Source organism: Macrobrachium nipponense, chromosome 13, assembly GCF_015104395.2.
Source record: "Macrobrachium nipponense isolate FS-2020 chromosome 13, ASM1510439v2, whole genome shotgun sequence".
Classification (NCBI taxonomy): domain Eukaryota; kingdom Metazoa; phylum Arthropoda; class Malacostraca; order Decapoda; family Palaemonidae; genus Macrobrachium; species Macrobrachium nipponense.
Window position 1 is genome coordinate 36,761,065 of NC_087206.1, and position 18,476 is coordinate 36,779,540.

Below are 18,476 nucleotides of genomic sequence, written 5' to 3' on the forward strand. Positions count from 1 at the left end.
AATTCAGGTGTTCAGGTAAGTATTACAATTTTAGTTTTATTATGAAAACTTCATTTTTCTCCATTTCAACAATCAAATACCCAATTGTCAACAGCATCTGTTAGTAGGTTTTTCTCCATTTCAACAATCAAATACCCAATTGTTAACAACAGTCAATCTAGTAGAGAATGCAGCAATCATCACCTAATGACAGCCAATGAGAGCTTGGAGATGGCAGCTGTGTGATGGGTACTCCCTCTTTTACCCACTTTAACCACCAGTTATCTACCTTGTTACCAAGTTTCAATTACTGAGTTCATACTGAGGAATAACAGTACTTGAAGAGCATTTTTTATTTCTGTTGGAACAACCACATTTATTTATTTCCCTTTAAGAAAGGTGATACAATATGGTCACACAAAGTTAGTTCTTGAAATTATGAAATACACACACACACACACACACACACACATATATATATATATATATATATATATATATATATATATATATATATATATATATATAAATATACATACATACATACATACATACATACATACATACATATACATACATACATACATACATACATACATATACATATACCATATACATATACATATACATATATATATATATATATATATATATATATATATATATATATATATATATATATATATAATATATATATATATATATATAGATATATATATATAACACACACACACACACAATAATACTTACAGGCTCTTCACCAAGGAGAATTGAATTCACAAGGTATACAAAATCATCAAACGGAGTCATGTTTATCAGCCTGAAACTCCTTCACGACACCAAAACCTACAAAAAAAATCACAAATACTATAAATACATGTCCCATGATACAGTAATCTGTTGTATAATACTACACAATTTATTTCCTTAAAGAATAAAGCTTACTACAGATTACTCAACCTTTTTAATGGAGAAAACAAATATCTTAATAGATTAAAGTTTTGAAAAAATTTAATAAATAATGTTAAAAATTAAGGATTTTGATATAACTTTGCAGAAAATATGTATTCTCATGAAATACAAACCAATGCCTGGCCAGAGCCAGCCATTTCACTACAACAGGAAGACAAGATTCTGACAATTTTGACTAAACCCAAAATACAATTGTGTTGCAAGAATGGTCTGCTTGAATTTCTTGTTTTTACCTTAAAATTGTTCTCATCTTCTCAGTACTATTGTTATTCTCCCTCTCTTTGCCCACGTATCTACATATGTATTCCTAAGTGGTCTTCTGAAGGCCCAATTATGTATGTATGTGGTTTTTCTCTTTTATTACCCTTATTTTATGAGCTACTGTGTCTACCTAGGAGCTTGCCTTTAACAGAATACTGGGTCAAAGAGTGGTTACAGAAGAGAAAAACAACTCTCACATTTATCTCTTTTAAATGAACCACAGATAGCTCCCAAGGATTGGTGTAATTACATAAGGATGGAAGAGGGAACATTTAATTTGCTCTCAGCAAAGATTATAACAAGTCATTCAAAAGAAGGACTCATGTACTATAAAGAAATCGATAAATCCCTATGAAAGGATAAGTGGCACATTATGCTACTTAGCGTCGGCCTCTGAGACGAACCCACTATAACACTAGGAACATCACTTACCTCAACAGATGACTCCACATGTCCATGAATAGTCATGGGCATGGCGGACGTAGGTACGTGAGACGGGGAGAAACTCGAATACTTGAAATCGACAGAGAATTCCTTAGAGTCGAACTCTTGGAAGCACCAGAGAGAGAGGCAGGCAAACACTCCAGCTGCACCAACTCCACGCTTACTACCTTCGACCTCTTGACAGGCGCCTTCAGATCTTTACGGCAACAAATAGGTCTTGGAGAAGAAGGAGCACTAACATCATGTGCATGGGCAGGGGAGGTTGCAACACACTCGCAATGTGCACAGACTGGGGGGTGGGGGGGTGGGGGGCCACACGCTCAAGATTCGAGGCAGAGGACAAAGTGACTACTACTACTGCAGAACGCACACCACTAACACTGCCCGAAACCACAGCACTCTCGGGAACACGTCTGCGTTGTTCCTCCCTTGAAGGCGAAGGAAGGGCAAAGTCTTTAGCCTTCCAACGCTTGATACGTCGACGAGGCATAGAGGGGTAGAGACGTCATCGATGTGACGTCACGGTTTCCCCTCGGTGCGAGGGGGAAAGAGATGCCATTGGCGGAGGAATACACAAAGATGGACCCCGTGAGGTCATCAACGGGGCTGATGCCGCAGCGTCACTCCAACTCAAAGCGGCAGCAGACACTGGTGGAGCAATACAAGATGGCCGACTGCTGCTACCCACGAGGACTAGGCAGGGGGGAGGGGGGATGGCCTGGCCAGACCAGGAAGGGGGGGTGCGAGCCTCCACAAAATGTGATAGCAACCCCTCCTAGGACGGGGTACCCCGTAGCCCAAGCATCTTTCAAATCGCCACCATTTTGGACACCTCCGACACTGGAAGAGAAAGATTATTGATGAAAAGAAAAGCCTCACCCTTCTTGGGAACCAAATAAGCTCCCGAGGAAGAGGGGCTACATTACAAATATTACTCTGGCGACTCCCGATACCTCCATCGACGAATCAATGAAAGAAAAGAAAAGGAAGATGCAGGGACAACGCTACTATGGGGGTTGACTACTGCGGAGACGGAAAACATCAGGAATAGGCGAGAAACCGCTTCCCAAGTAGGGAAGCATCAAAAACCCACTCTGATGTTCTCTCTTCGCCATTAAAAACGACCCTCCAATTGCTCCTTAGGCCATGCCCGGCCATGCCACGCCGAGAAGGAGCAGAAGCCATAATACCAGGCAACACACACATACACACTAAAAGAAACGAAACGGGCAATGAACCGGGAAAAGGACAAGAGGTTAACACAACTCTCGCCCAGGCGGTCAAAGAAAAGACTGGCGTAGCGGCGTCGTCCTTGACCAATCCTGGCCCGAGCTACGCATGTGTTGCCAGATATCCCAAGATTCCTTGCTTTCATCTGCTTTTTAACCGGATCCAGCTAGGCGCTAGAAATTATCCTATTGTTAAGACCGAAGGTTTGTTCGCGTATGAACAATTAAAATTTAGTGGGGCCATATCCCCTCAAGCTTTTTGCGTATGGGTGAAGCAACCTCCTCCTTCCTCCATTTGCTAGCTTTGGAAGTATAGTTCGGTCCCGAATAATGAGTGTTCGAATTGTGCGATTCCCCTTTTATGCAGTACCTAGTTCTCAAAAATAGATTTTCTGTATCTGCGAAGCCGTTCAAAGTCTGTGAGTCACGCGACACACAACATATCAAATCTAATCTTTTCAAGTGTTTTAGGTGGCGGGGGGAATGCTTGGAGGAAAAAACTATTATTCCTCCAAGGGGAATGCGAGAGAAAGGTTTCCTGCACTCAGCCATTAGCTAAGACAGAAGCCTATGCCTTGTGCATTTGAGACGTCATAGTGCTGTGTATATGAATGATCAGTCTAGGACCTTCGTTAACTTGTTTTGACTAACTTTTGGCATTTGATCATTAATATTTTCTATTGTTGAAATAGGTTTTGATGAAAAATGATATTGTTAAACTACAATAAAGTTTTGTACATACTTACCTGGCAGATATATACTTAGCTATAGTCTCCGACGTTCCGACAGAATTTCAAATCTCGCGGCACACGCGACAGGTAGATCAGGTGGGTCTACCCTACCCGCCGCTGGTGGCGGTGTATGAACCAATCTATCTCTCCAGCCAGATTTTTTTCTTTCACCTGTCTCCTGAGGGGAGGCTGGGTGGGCCATTAGACGTATAATATCTGCCAGGTAAGTATGTACAAAACTTTATTGTAGTTTAACAATATCATTTTGTACAGAACTTCCTGCCAGATATATACTTAGTCTGATTGGCACCCTTGGTGGAGGGTAAGGACAGCTAAAAGTAATAAGGAGAGATAAGAAACAACTGATGTTGTAGGATATAAATAACCTTGGTTCTTACCTGTTCAGGCAGAAGACTTTATTGATACTGTCTCTGAGTCTGCGTTGCCTGGAGAGCTACAGCTAGGACGTGACCTGATGCTGAAAGACTCTCGGATCTACCACTGGTATATATGATCCCTTTGTGTGGTAGAATCCAAGTCGGATCCTGTTAAAGGGAGTTCGTCCCTATCTTAACAGGTCCTAACCACTACTACTGCAAGGAGCCACACTCATCAGACCACCTGACCAAACAACTAAAGATTAGTATTACGACCTAAAGAGATGCCTTCATGCATCCTCTTTAGGCAACCAACAACAACAAATACAAGGGGAAAAAATTTATACTACTAAACAGGATGAGTTCCAGCTCCCTGCCCCAGCACTGAATCCGCAGATACGTACGGGCCCAAGGGCGAAGCATTTTCGTAAGTGATTCTCACATCACGTAAGTAGTGGTTCGCGAACACTGACTGACATCTCCAGAATGTTGTCTCCATCAGATTTCGCACGGACATATTCTTGTTGAAAGCAAGAGAAGTTGCTATGGCTCTTACTTCGTGTGCTTTCACTTTAAGAAGCCTAAGATGTTCTTCTCTGCAGGACCCGTGTGCTTCTTTGATGAGGCTTCTCAAGAAGAAGGACAATGCGTTCTTCGACAATGGACGAGTAGGGTCTTTTACTGAACACCACAGGACCTCTCGGTTGGCTTTCAGTTGCTCTTTTCTTCTAAGGTAGTATTTCACCATTCTCACTGGGAAAAGGCAAAGAGTTCTCTCGGGTTCTTCTCCTACCAAAGAAGATAAAACCCACGAATCTCGAAGTTCTTGGGCCATGGACTCGCATGGGTTTTCATTTCTTTGCAAGAAAACCAGGAAGGAAAAGAGCAAATGAGAGCGTCCTCCTTAAAACCCACATTACCATCAATCGCCTGAAGCTCACTCACTCCTTCTGGCCGAAGCTAGAGCCATCAAAAAACAGAGTCTTCCTGGTAAGGTCTGAATGAGGCTGAATTAGGGGGTTCAAACCTAGAGACCCAAGGAATTGAAGGACTACAGCCAAATTCCAGCTAGGTGTCTTAGGAGACTGCATTTTCGTTGTACAAAGACCTAATAAGGTCCTGTAGGTCCTTATCTTCCGATAAGTTGAGGCCCCTGTGCCTGAAGACATTCGCCAATACATACTACGATAGCCTTTAATCGTCGAAACGACTAAGCTACATTCTTGTCTTAAGAATAAAAAGAAGTCTGCAATTTGATTCACAGAGGTACTGGAAGAGGAAACGTTATTCCTCTTGCACCTCTTCTGAAGACATCCCACTTCGACTGGTACACGACGTAAGGTGGAAGACCTCCTCGCTCTAGCGATTGCCTTAGCAGCTGCTGACGAAAAGCCTTTCGCTCTGGACAGTCTGAACAGTCCTGAAGCCAGTCAGACTGAAGAGCGGGGAGGTTTTTGTTGGTACCTGTCGAAGTGGGGCTGTCTGAGTAGATCGCTCCTTAGAGGATGCGATCTTGGAAAATCCACTAGCCATTCCAGCACCTCTGTGAACCAATCTTGTGCTGGCCAAAGGGAGCTATCAAACTCATCCTCGCGATAAACTGACTCGGCAAACTTTTTAAAGTCAACCCCAGAATCTTTTGAAGGGGGGAAACGCGTATACGTCGAGTCCTTTCCAATCGAGTAGGAGAGCGTCTATCCCTATTGCTCCTGGATCCGAGATGGGCGAGCAATACAGATCCAGTCTTTTGTTCTTTGAAGTTGCAAACAGGTCTAAGAGAGGGCTGCCCCACAACTTCCAAAGGCTCTGGCAAACATCTTGGTGCAGAGTCCACTCTGTTGGAAGGACCTGATCTTTCCTGCTGAGGAGATCTGCCCTTACATTCCTTTCTCCCTGTATGAATCTGGTGAGAAGTTTTATCCCCCTTTCTTCTGTCCACAGAAGAAGATCTCTTGCTGTTTCGTACAGAGAGAAGGAATGCGTCCCCCTGTTTGCCTGATGTATGTCAGAGCCGTGGTGTGTCCGAGTTTATTTGCACAACGCTCCTGTCACATCTGACTCGAACTCCTTCAGAGCAAGCCACACGCTATTAGTTCTTTCCTGTTGATTGTTCCAGGAAGACTGGTCCCCCACCCAGGTTCCTGACACCTCCTTGGTTCCAGAGTCGCCCCCCAACCTGTTTCCGATGCATTGAGAACACCACCAGGCTGGGGTTCTGGGATTGAAGAGACAGTCCCTGCGAGAACTTGTTGGGATCCGCCCACCATGCTAACTCCTCCTTGATTTGATGAGAAATTGACAGGGAGAACTTCAAATCCTGAGAAGGACGACTCCAATTCCGATGAAGAAAGAATTGGAGCGGTCTCAGGTGCAACCTTCCTAGGGAAACAAATTGCTCCAGTGAGGAAAGCGTCCCCAGCAGACTCAATCCACTCCCTCACTGTGCAAACTTCTTTCCTAAGAGTTTGTTACTTTTTCGAGTCCCGGGCCTATCCTCTCCTGCGACGGAAAGCCCGAAAACTCAGAGAGTTCATCTGGATCCCCAGATAAATGCATTCTTGAGCGGGAATCAGACTTGACTTCTGCAGACTGACCAGAAGTCCTAAGGAATAAGTCAAATCCAGGGTTTTCTTCAAGTCCTTCAGACAACGATCTCTGGAATTGGCCCTTATAAGCCAATCGTCGAGGTAGAGCGAAATCCTCACCCCTTCTAGATGAAGCCATTGTGCTACATTCCTCATGATGGCCGTAAAGACTTGGGGGGCCGTGGAGAGGCCAAAACACAGGGCCCTGAATTGGAAGATTCTTCCCCCTATCATGAATCTTAGAAACTTCCTCGAGGAAGGATGGATTGGTACGTGGAAGTAAGCGTCCTGTAAGTCCAAGGACACCATCCAGTCCCCTGGACGGAGTGCTGCTAACACCGAGGCAGTGGTCTCCATCGTGAACTTCTTCTTTTCGACGAAGAAGTTCAGGGGGCTTACGTCCAACACCGGTCTCCATCCCCCTGAGGATTTCGGAACTAGGAACAGGCGGTTGTAAAAGCCTGCCGAAAGATGATCTGCCACTAGTTCGATCGCCTCCTTTTCCAGCATCTGATCTACCGCTAGTCGGAGGGCTTGATTCATGATGAGGTCCCTGTATCTGGCCGTCAACTCCCTCGGGGTATTCGTCAAGGGAGGCCTCGAAGAGAACGGGATGAGGTAGCCCTTCCTCAAAATTGACAGGGTCCAGGCATCTGCGTCTTTCTGGGCCCAGACTTCTGCAAACTGTAAAAGCCTGGCGCCTACAGTTGTCTGAAGGACTTGAGTCTTACTTGGGAGGTTTGATTGACTTTGTAAAAGTCCTCCCTCTTCTATTCGGTTTCCGACCTCTGAACGAAGAGGATCTAGAGGTAGAAGCCCCTCGAAAGGGTTCCTGAGAGGTCGGCTTAGCTTTCTTTGTCTTAGTCTGGAAGGTAGGGCGTGGCTTCCTTGCAGACTGCGCTAGAAGGTCCTGCGTAGCTTTTGCAGAGAGAGCCTTCGAAATGTCTTGAACCAGGTGTTTAGGAAACAGCTGCGTAGAGAGAGGGGCAAAAAGCAAAGACGATCTCTGAGCATGTGAGACAGACTTTGTTTAAAAATGAGCAAAAATACTGACTTTTCTTCAGACCCCTGCTCCAAACAGTGAAGCTATTTCGCTGGCACCCCATCTCTCACCGATTTATCCATACAGGATAAGACACAATTCAAATCCTCCGGAGAAAAACGTGTCCGGTCCTTGAGTTTTCTTGGCTAGGACTCCGAGGGACCAATCGAGAAAGTTGAAAACTTCCAAGACTCTAAATGCCTTTTAGAATGTGATCTATTTCATTCATTGCCACGTAGTTTTGGCCGAATTCAAAGCTGATCTTCTAGTGGCGTTCTACTAGTGCCGAATAAATCTGCGTCAGCTGAAGACGGAAGGCCCAGTCCCAAGGGTTCTCCTGTCTCATACCAAAATCCTGTCCGTCCTGAAAGCTTCGACGGAGGGAAGGCAAACATAGTTTTCCCCGCTTCTTCTTTAGTATGCATCCATGACCCGAAACTCTTGAGCGCTTTCTTCATAGAAAGAGTCGGTTTCATTCTCACACACGAAGATCCTTTCGTTGCTTTCTGCTGTGGAGAACAACGAGTGTGGAGAGGAGCAGTAGGGCTCAAAGACTCTCCGAACTCCTGAAGGAGAAGCTCTGTGAGCTTCTTGTACGAAGAAACTGCTGCCGATGTATTAGTTTCTTCCTCAGAGGCTTCCTGGTCTTCTTGAAGAGGAGAACGAGGATGAGGAGAACGAGGATGAGGATCCTTATGAGAATCCTTAGATGATTTCCTAGCTGGGGTACAGTGCGATGAAGGAGACAAACGTCTTGAATGAGGAGAAGATTCCAAAGTAGAGCGGCGTACAAGAGAACGACGAGTCTTAATAGAAGGACGCTTATCCGAAAATTCTTGTCTCATCTCGCATTCCTTCCTAAACGAAGACAAACTCTTAACAGCAAAAGAGGAAGGGACTCCCTTCCTAGAAAGACCACGTCTATCCCTAGGGAGACTACGAGAGGAGAGCGCCTACTAAAACTCCTGGCGCCAATCGAGAGAAGCGGTACTAGGCGCCGAGCACCTATCTGTCACAGGGCGCTTAGGGGAATCCTGGTGCCTACCAAGCGGCGAAACGTTGCTAAAAATAGGGCGCCTATCAGGAGCAGGGCGCTTGAGAGGCTCTTGATGCCTACGAAGCAGAGAGCGGCTGCTATGCTCCGAGCGCTTAAACGGAACAGTGCGTTCGACGAGATCTTGGTCCTTACCAAGGGGAGAACGTCTGTAAGGCTCCAAGCGCCTAACAGAAGCAGGGCGCTTGAGGCGTTCTTGACTTCTAGCAAGCAGGAGACCGATCAGAGTAGGGAGTCTCGAGAACGAAGAGCGCATCCTACTAGGAGAACGAAGCAAACGAGGATCCAATGGCGTCTTTCTCCAGGAGAACAGCTACTAAAAGAAGCTCGCTTACCAGGCGCAGGGCTCCTACTAGACTCTTGATGTCTTACAGGGGAGGAGCGAACTCCATGCGATGAGCGCCTACAAGTCACGTTATCCGACGCCCGACGACAGTAGTCGGAAGGAGAAGCGCGCCTACTTTCAGAAGGGCATTCCCTAGGTTCTCTGAGAAGGCGAGGAGAAAAAGAAAGAAAGAACGGAGACGATGAAATAAGTCTTCTATGACCTGAGCGACTCTCTCTTCTTGCACGAACTCTAGAAGAAGGAGAAACAGAAGGGGCGGAGCGTCTACCCGAGGCAGGAATCCGATCTGGGGAAATATCTTCATAGTCCAATGAGCGCCTATCAGATGAATGGCGTCTCGACACCTCCGAGCGGGAGTGGTGTTCCTCTCGTGAAATCCTACGATGTGTAGTAGTATCCTCAAAAGAAGGAGATCGCCGATTACAAGGAGAGCGCTCTTCCGACGAAAAGCGCCTCGATCTCTTTGATAGGGAGAGACAAATCCATTCCTTCTACGCGATCTCGATGCCAAGGAGTCCGCCAAGGCTGTGATCTAGCTTGTAGGCCGCTAGCACTCGAGAAGGAGAGTCCCCAGGATCTTCTTCGAAGCCAGCTCAGCACAGGAGAGGCGGAGAAGGAGGGCGATCACAGGATATCCTAGGCTTCTTTGCTTGCAAGGAAGCTACATCAGAAAAGTCTTCTGGGCTGGACGCTAACGTACTGAAGGGAGCCTCCGCAGCCCTCTTCAACGGGCGTGACGCCTCCTTAGAGCTCCAACCACGCTTCGGCGAAGGAGAAGAGGACGACGGAAAAACACTGACGAAGAATATTCTTCTTCTTACGATCCAAGGCAGCCTGGGAGCGAACTTCAGGATCTGCCGAGGGACGCCTGACCGGTGGGGGCTCTCCCAGCCCTCCTGCGGCTTTCGACTTTCCTCCTCCACTGGAACTGGGAGTCTGGAAGAGGTCTAGGCCTGGAGGCACTAAGGAGCCGGTCAGACGCACCCTCCACATCACTGGTACACTGCACTTATCATCACCGACACTCTTACCTTGATCAGTACGAAGATTCTTGTCTTCCTTAGAACACAAGGAAGCTTTGAGGCCGCCGCCTCCGAAGACGAATCTACGGCTTCGGTGCGGGGAGCAGGAGCTGAGACCTGGGAGGAAGGTTCTAAAACTACATTAATGTTAGTTTCATTCCTCACTCATTCTCGACCTGCTCGAACTCCTTGAAGAAGTCTACGTACCTATCCCTTTCAGTTTCCTATATAGAAGAAAGAAGCCTTATATTCATCTCGTTCAAAAACCTCACACTCTTGACACGGGTTACTAAACGAACATTCATTCCCCCTTCATTTAACACAGATAGTGTGAGGGTCAACCGCAGCTTTCGGTAACCTCACCTTACATCCATCAGTCAAACATACTCTAAACAAAAATGATATTTTCATGATAAAATAAAGTTCACATATACTTACCGAACAGTTACATAGCTTTATAGCTTCTTACCTACGGCAGTCGAAATTCAAATTGTGGCGGCCAGCGGCGTTGCTATCTTAAGTATAGATGATACAAGACCCGCCCACATCCGGGGAACCCTGGGTTACTGCTAGCCTTCTACCGTCCAATTTCGTTTAGCCGACCACGTCCATCTGTGGGGAGGTGGGTGGGCTTTGATTATGTAAAACTGTTCGGTAAGTATATTGTGAAACTTTAGTTTTATCATGAAAATATCATTTTCACATAAGTGACTTACCGAACAGTTACATAGCTGAATCCAAACTACCCGGAAGGAGGGTAGATGGACTACATAAAAATGACAGTAAGACCACATTAAACAGCAAATGTTGCAGTACCCTACTTGTGATGAGAGCAGCTGCAGGAGAATAGTGCCTCTGGTTAGCGCTCTCATCACTCGTAGGGAGACGTGGCAGTATAGGCCAGGGTCGTCCCTACTTAGTGGGATTTTGTAACCATGGACAAGACGTTGGTTGACAAATATTAAAAAAACAGATAATGCCCTTGCCCTGGGCTTCAGAAAACCAGATAAAAAACAACAGACCATCACCTATACCAAAAATAATGACATACTCAAAAGTAATAAATAAGATCTGGAGTTCTCCAAAGTACTATGAGCCTCCAGTCTGCACGACTCAACAACCTATAACAAGGCGAGGAGACAGTAGAGGATAGAAAGTTCCCCCTATGTTTCCTTCCCAACACCATGCCCGCTACCGACAGGACCCAATTTACAACAACTATCATAGGTAAACTCTACATTCTTCAGGTAAAATGAGGCGAACACAGATCTCGATCTCCAAAACGTAGATTGAAGAATCGAGGAAAAGCGACCATATTGTGCTTGAAGCTTAAGGATGTCGCCACTGCACGTATTTCATGTGCTTTCACCTTAAGCACATTTAGAGTCTGATCTTGGGACTTGAGAGTGTGACTCCAGTATCAGACTTCTCAAAAAGAACGAAATAGCGTTCTTGGAGAGGGGTTTTGCAGAATTCTTAACCGAACACCAAAGTCGGTCGGAATTACCTCTAACGGATTGTGTCCTTGACAGGTAACATTTCAGAGCTCTGACAGGACATAGTAAATATTTTTCTTCGTCATCGGACCCCACTATATTAGATAATCCCTTAAGTACAAAAGATTTAGGCCATGGGTTAGAGGGAGATTCGTTCTTTGCTAAAAATTCGTTAACAAAAGAACAAACCGCATTACGATTTTGAACCCCACCTCTTTGTGGATGGCTTGTAACTCACTCACTCTTCCTGCTGTAGCCAAAGCGAAGAGAAAAAGTGCCTTCCTCGTTACATCTCTCAAGACGCTTCACGAAGTGGCTCGAATCGTGAAGACATCAGAAAAGTTAAAACTACGTCCAAGTTCCAGTCCACACTATCCTTCTTGGATACTTTTACTGTATTAAGATAATTAAATCTCCAATATCCTGGGTTAGAGGAGATGTCAAGCCCTCTATGCTTAAACACTGAGGACAGCATAGCTCTGTACCCTTTAATTGTCGATACCGACAAGTTCTTAACTTCTTTAAGGTACAGCAAAAAATCAGCTATTTCTGTACAGAGGTTTTAGAAGACGAGAAATATGTCTTCTGCACCACGTCCTAAAGACTCCCCACTTTGATTGTAAAGCTTGGCAGAAGAGCTTCTTCGACAGTTAGCAATAGCCTCTGCCGCTCTACGAGAAAACCCTTCGCTCTGACGAGTTTCCGGACAGTCTGAACCCTCGGTCAGTGACAGAGCGGACAAATTCTGATGATACCGTCGAAAGTGGGGCGTTTGAGTAGCCGAGGATACTGAGGAAGAAGTCTGGGATGGTCTATAACCAAACTTGAGAAGGTCTGGAAACCACTCTTTCCTGGGCCAGAATGGTGCTACCAAACGTCATGACACATTTTGATGTGAGAGGAACTTGTTCAACACCTCTCTGATCATTCCAAATGGGGGAAAGGCGTAACGTCTAGACCCGTCCAATCCTGAAGCATTGCGTCGGTCTTCCAAGCAAGAGGATCTGGAACTGGGGAACAAAAAGATCGGAAGTCGATTGTTCCTCGACGTGGCAAACAGATCCACTGAAGGTCTTCCCCAAAGTTTCCACAGTTCCTGACAAATTTTGTCTTGCAATGTCCACTCCGTGGGAAGAAGAACTTGGTTTACTCGACTGAGTTCGTCTGCCAGTACATTTAACTTCCCTGTACAAACCTCGGAACGAGGGAAATATCCCGATCTTGAGACCAGAGAAGGAGATCTTCTGCGACTTTGTTGAGGGAGAATGAATGGGTTCCTCCCTGATTCCTGATATAAGAATAGAGCGGTGGTGTTGTCGGAGTATACTGCCACTCTCTTTCCCACGACCAAAGGAGGCGAATGCTTGCAGACCGAACCAAATCGCCTTCAAAACTCCTTCATGTTGATGATTCAACCTCTCTTTCTCTGACCATAATCCCGAGATCTTTTTGGTCCCTAGGAGAGCTCCCCAAACCTCTGTCGATGCGTCGGAGTATAATTCTACGTCTGGGTTCCTTAATGTCAGGGAGAGACCCTCTTGCAATCTTTCCCTCGACATCCACCATCTCAAGTCGTTCTTGATCTCTTCCGACACTGGGAACGAATACGTCTGGTTGAGACTTCCGACACCACCTCGCTTTGAGATAAACTGAAGAGATCTCATGTGAAGACGACCCCAACATTTACAAACGTCTCTACTGATGATAACGTCCCCTAGAAGACTCATCCATTCCAGGCGGAGGAGGACTGACGATTCAGGAATTGGCTCCTTTTTGAGGCAAGATTCTATTCTTTTTCGGGGACAGAAAAAACCCGAAAAAAAAAAAGTCTGAGAGTCCAGAATTCAATCCCATCCCCAAATAGGGGATCTTCTGGGACGGCACTAATTGAGACTTCTCCAGGTTGATGAGAATTCCCAATGACTCGCTAATGACAGTTGTCTTCCGTAAATCCTTCACGCACTGTGTCCTCGAACCCGATCTGAGAAGCCATTCGTCCAGGTAAAATGCTGCATTTATGCCAACAAAATATGCAGCCATTTCCCCAATGGAGCAAGAACAACGAGTAAATACTTGAGGGGCCGTCGAAAGCCGAAACAAAACCCAAAGGGCTCTGAATTGATACGTCTCCCTTCGAACACAAATCTCAGGAACTTCTTTGAACTCTGGTGAATCGGGACATGAAAGTAGGCGTCTTTCATGTCCAGGGACACCATCCAATCGCCTGGGCGAGTGCCGACATCACAGAATGATTTGTTTCCATATTGAACTTTGTCTTCAGCACAAAAAGGTTCAATGCGCTTACATCTAGCACTGGCCTCCAACCTCCCGAGGCTTTGGGAACTACAAAGAGTCTGTTAGAATCCTGAGAACTGTCGAGGACTTCCTCTATTGCTCCCTCTTGATGAGTGCATTGACCTCTGCTGCTAAAGCCAAAGCTCTCTCTGATCCTGGAGAATATGCTGTTAAGCTGATTGGGTGTATCGGAGAGAGGAGGATCTAAAACAAAAGGAATCGAGTATCCCTCTCGAAGAACTTGAACTACCCATTGCTCTGCACCTCTTCGACTCCATTCTTCCCAAAAAAGATGGAGTCTTGCCCCTACTTGCACGTGAAGGAACGGCTTCTCACTTGTCCGTCGAAGGTTTGGGGGGAGGTTTCTTGAGGACTTGTACTGTGGACGCAAATTAGTCCTGGGTCGTTGCACTTAGGTTTATTCCCTCGAAAGGGATGCTTCTGAAGAGGAGAAGACTTAGCTCCTGTCGGAGTAGGCTCTTTCGGACGTCTGGAGACTGAAGAAGGAGATCATTAGTAGATTTCTTTTCTAAATCCGATAGAATTTGTGAATGGTTTCTTCAGGGAAAAGATGAGATTTACAGAGAGGAGCAAACATGAGAGCCGACTTCTGGTTATTAGTGACTCCTTTAGACACGAAAAGAAGCACCACCTTTCTCTCTTTCTTCATCACTCCCATTGTGAAAAGGGCTGCTAATTCTCCTGAACCATCTCTAACAGCCTTATCCGCACAGGACAGAACTCCTAACCAGTCTGTGGCAAAATCTCTTCTAAAGACTGACAGTCTTCATCTTGCGAGCTAAAGAGGCAAATAGTCCAGTCCAAAAACTAAATCCCTCAAATACTTAAAAATATTCTTCAACAAATGTCCAGCTCTGAAGAAGAAAACAAAATTTTAGCTGACGAAAAAAAGCTGCTCTTCGGTGTGAGTCCACTAAACCGGAGAAGTCTCCCTGGGAGGAGGCAGACATCCCCAAAGAAGGAACTTCTCCAGTTGCGTAGAAGCGATACGCTTTACTCTGAAGCTTAGAAGGTGGGAAAGCAAATGAAGCCTACTGTTTTCCCTCTTCTTAGAAAGCCACTCTGTTGACTCCTTAAGGGGCCTGCTTCGAGGACTGAGAAAGAACCAGTTTAGGTAGACACGAATACGCTGTCTTCCTATCTTTAACGAACATTGAAGGCGGTGAAGACGAGAGCAGGTTCAAAGTAATCTGGATAAGTGGACAGGAAAAATTTAAGAAGACTCGAATAAGCCGACGAATCCTTGTCATCTTGATCCAAAGCTTCCTCTTCAGACTGCACGGAAGCAGAGTCGAATCAGGCTTATGTTCTACCCGGTGGAGGATTTCAACAAACTCATAAGATCCTGGAAATGCTTCTTAAATGGAGCTAAGGTAGAATCGTCTAACACTGTAGAAGTCGATGGTCTTTCAGTCGAAGAACGATTCTTTCTAACAGGTGAAGTCTCCGCACCACGAGTCGACACAGGCGAACAACCAGTCGGAATTCCTATCGACTCACGGCGAGGGGAGTCGAACAAAGACGAGCGAATACGCTTTCTCTGGACAGTAATACGGAGTTGAATGAGGCGACCGAGCCGAAACTGCGACCGAGACTCGCTTGGGAGAGTCGAGCGATCGGTGAATTATCACAAAGTTTAGTCCGAGAGCCATTGCTTTTAGCCGAAAAATGCGGACTGCGGAGGAGATTCACTAAATATCACATCCGGAGCAAAAACTACACGAAGGTTGAGGACTCCAATGCCTCTTAGACTTCTTAACAGGAGTCGGTGACGAATCACGCAAGAATCGAATGTCTTTTTAACGGTCGAGACACCAAATCACCTCGCCTTTTGCGCACTGGCGATTGCACTTCCGAATCAGAAGACAGACGAGAATCACAAACACTAACACCTTTCCACATCTTTTTGGACAACACCCGCGAGTCGACGGAGTCGACGGCTGACCGTGGGCAAACTCCCCCAGACTCCTTACGACCTCCGGTATGTCTTCTCCCGGTGCGGGAGCGGGACAGTGACCTGGTCGTCTGGGAGTCGAGGGGGAACGGACAACCGCCTCCTCAGGCGCAACATTAACACTTTGCACTGCACTAGATTTCACTGTACTATCTACGAAAAGCTTTAAAAGACATTCCTAACTTCATAACTGATTCAGCTACACTTCGAACTTTTTATCCATCTTAGACTCAAGCAAGGCAATGGTGTTGGGTTCGGAAACATGGGCAACTTGAACAGGGGTAATCAAAGGAGAAGTAGGAGGACTATTAATTTGGAGAAATATTCTCTAATAAAGGAGAGGCAAGAGAAACTTATTTGTCTCCGAAGGAACAGGAGTAGTTTCTAACCTATTCTTACTACTAGCCCTAAGAGCTGCCTTCCTCTTCCTATCTTTCTCTTTTCTCAGCATGCGATCTAAACCGCCTCCATCCCTGTTCATCCAATTTCTTTACATTCATCACATGTCACATCCATACCATTACAATTTTGTCCTCTGCATTTAGTGCACTTAGAGTGCGGATCGTGACATAACTTAGCTAATCTTGTTTTGCAGCCAGCGCTGCAAAAACCTTACAGCAGATGAACTAGAATCTGACATAATTAGCAATATGACGAAAAACTGAATAGAGATAGCTAACTGGCAAGAAAAAACAAAAACTTGTACATCACCAAACCAAAACCAAAATCCAAAATGGCGACGCAGGAGACTGCAGCGAAAATCTCACAGGTGTTACCCCGTGAGCGGCAGAAACGAAAATTGACGGTAGAAGGCTAGCAGTACCCAGGGTTCCCGGATGTGGGCGGGTCTTGTATCACCTATACTTAAGATAGCAACGCCGCTGGCGCCAACAATTTGAATTTCGACTGCCGTAGGTAAGAAGCTTATAAGCTATGTAAACTGTTCGGTAAGTCACTTATGTGAAACGGGAGTTTTGGAAAAAAGGAAACAGAATCAAAATCAGACATTCTGCAGAAAATCCAGCGCAAAGTCAATAACGGTCCACAATCAGCGTATGCCAAGGCCAAAATAGAGCGAATACGTTCACCAAAAGTCCAATCAATCTCCAGGCAAGCGAGAAAGAAGAATATATCGGAATGAAACGACAACAGTTGTTATCGCTTCAGCGACAGAAAAAAATCTGGCTGGAGAGATAGATTGGTTCATACACCCGCCACCCAGCGGCGGGTAGGGTAGACCACCTGACCTACCTGTCGCGTGTGCCGCGAGATTTGAAATTCTGTCGGAACGTCGGAGACTATAGCTAAGTATATATCTGGCAGGGAAGTTCATGTACAAAATGACTAGTAAAAGTGATTAACAGAGAAGCAGATGTGTGTGAGAGAGAGAGAGAGAGAGAGAGAGAGAGAGAGAGAGAGAGAGAGAGAATCGTTTGATCTAAACTTTTCAAGAAACTGTCATTACATGTTGAATTTTGAATTTTTATCATTTTAAGAATTGTAATTTCATATCAAATTTTGAATTTACATCAGTTTTTTTTATTGTAGAGTAAATTTATATGAAAACGATTACATAGTGAATGTGCCGGACAATGACACCGAGACAGTTTGTTAGGCCTAACGGGAGTGAAGACATGCATGATTCGCCTGTCCCCGAAACCTCAAATGGTTCACAAAGACTTCCTTCAGCAGAAGAACTCTTCACGGTTTTTTTTTTTTGGCAGAGGATAGGTAGAGGAAATTCCCTCCAAAAGGTTTTTTAAAGGAAATGACTGTATTGTACAGTACTTGCAGCCAATGGTGGCATTGTTTACGTGTGGGAGTTTTCACCAACCTGTGTGCAATCTTAAACTTTTTCAATTTAGTAAAACCTTTTTAATGTTTTATTTATCTATAAGAACAATTTCATATTAGAAAAAATTATAGTATAGTACATAGAAAGTACTGAAAATGGGTAGTATAAAAAAAAGTTTGACTGGGTAAGTTGCTTTAATAGAATTTTCCCATAAGGTATGTTTCGAAATGTGCGAATTTCCAATTCTGTGAGGCCATGGATCAACCAGATTCTCGCATAACTGGGGACCATACTGTACAAGGGGAGGAGGTGACAGCACTCGATGAACATAAAGATAAAAGATAACGATGAAGACTACTTCTTCCGGCCAAGGACAGCCTTCGACACCAGGGTGTGGAGGAGGGCATTGCCAAGTGAAGATGAGGTAGAAGGTAACACCTGGGAACACATTACTGGAGGCAGGTGTGGTGTTATTATTACGTATTTGACAGCTCTGGACCTCAGCTTAGTACCTAGATTTAAAAGGAAATATAAGGGGTAGAATGGATTTTCCTTCTTTCTTACATCATTTTTTAATTTCTTTAATGAATCGACATTAGTGCTGGTTACATCAATATCAATATTTGAAAATTAGTAAATATGGAATTTTTATTATAAAATTAATATTAACAATACTTACCTGTATAATTTATGTAGCCCTAAATCCCCCAAAACTGTACCAAAATTTACCACATTGGCAACCCTGTTACCTCCTTTCTGTCCGCCAGTTGGTAACACTGCCGTTGACGTTTTGTCATTGAGAAATTAAACCTTCCCTTGAAAATCAGTTGTGATAGGCAGATTGTGGGGTAGGATGGGTGGTAGGATGGCTGG

The 18,476-nt window shown here is 45.0% G+C and overlaps 1 protein-coding gene across 1 annotated transcript in view; it reads right to left on the bottom strand.

Annotated features, from left to right (window-relative positions):
• Nucleotides 1-18,476, bottom strand: part of LOC135225742 (uncharacterized) — a 123,438-nt gene that overhangs the window by 13,628 nt on the left and 91,334 nt on the right. Inside the window, exon 2 of the mRNA XM_064265135.1 lies at nucleotides 730-825. Within this exon, the coding sequence (XP_064121205.1) occupies nucleotides 730-789 (60 nt within the window). The 5' untranslated portion in view covers nucleotides 790-825. The remainder of the gene's footprint in view (nucleotides 1-729; nucleotides 826-18,476) is intronic.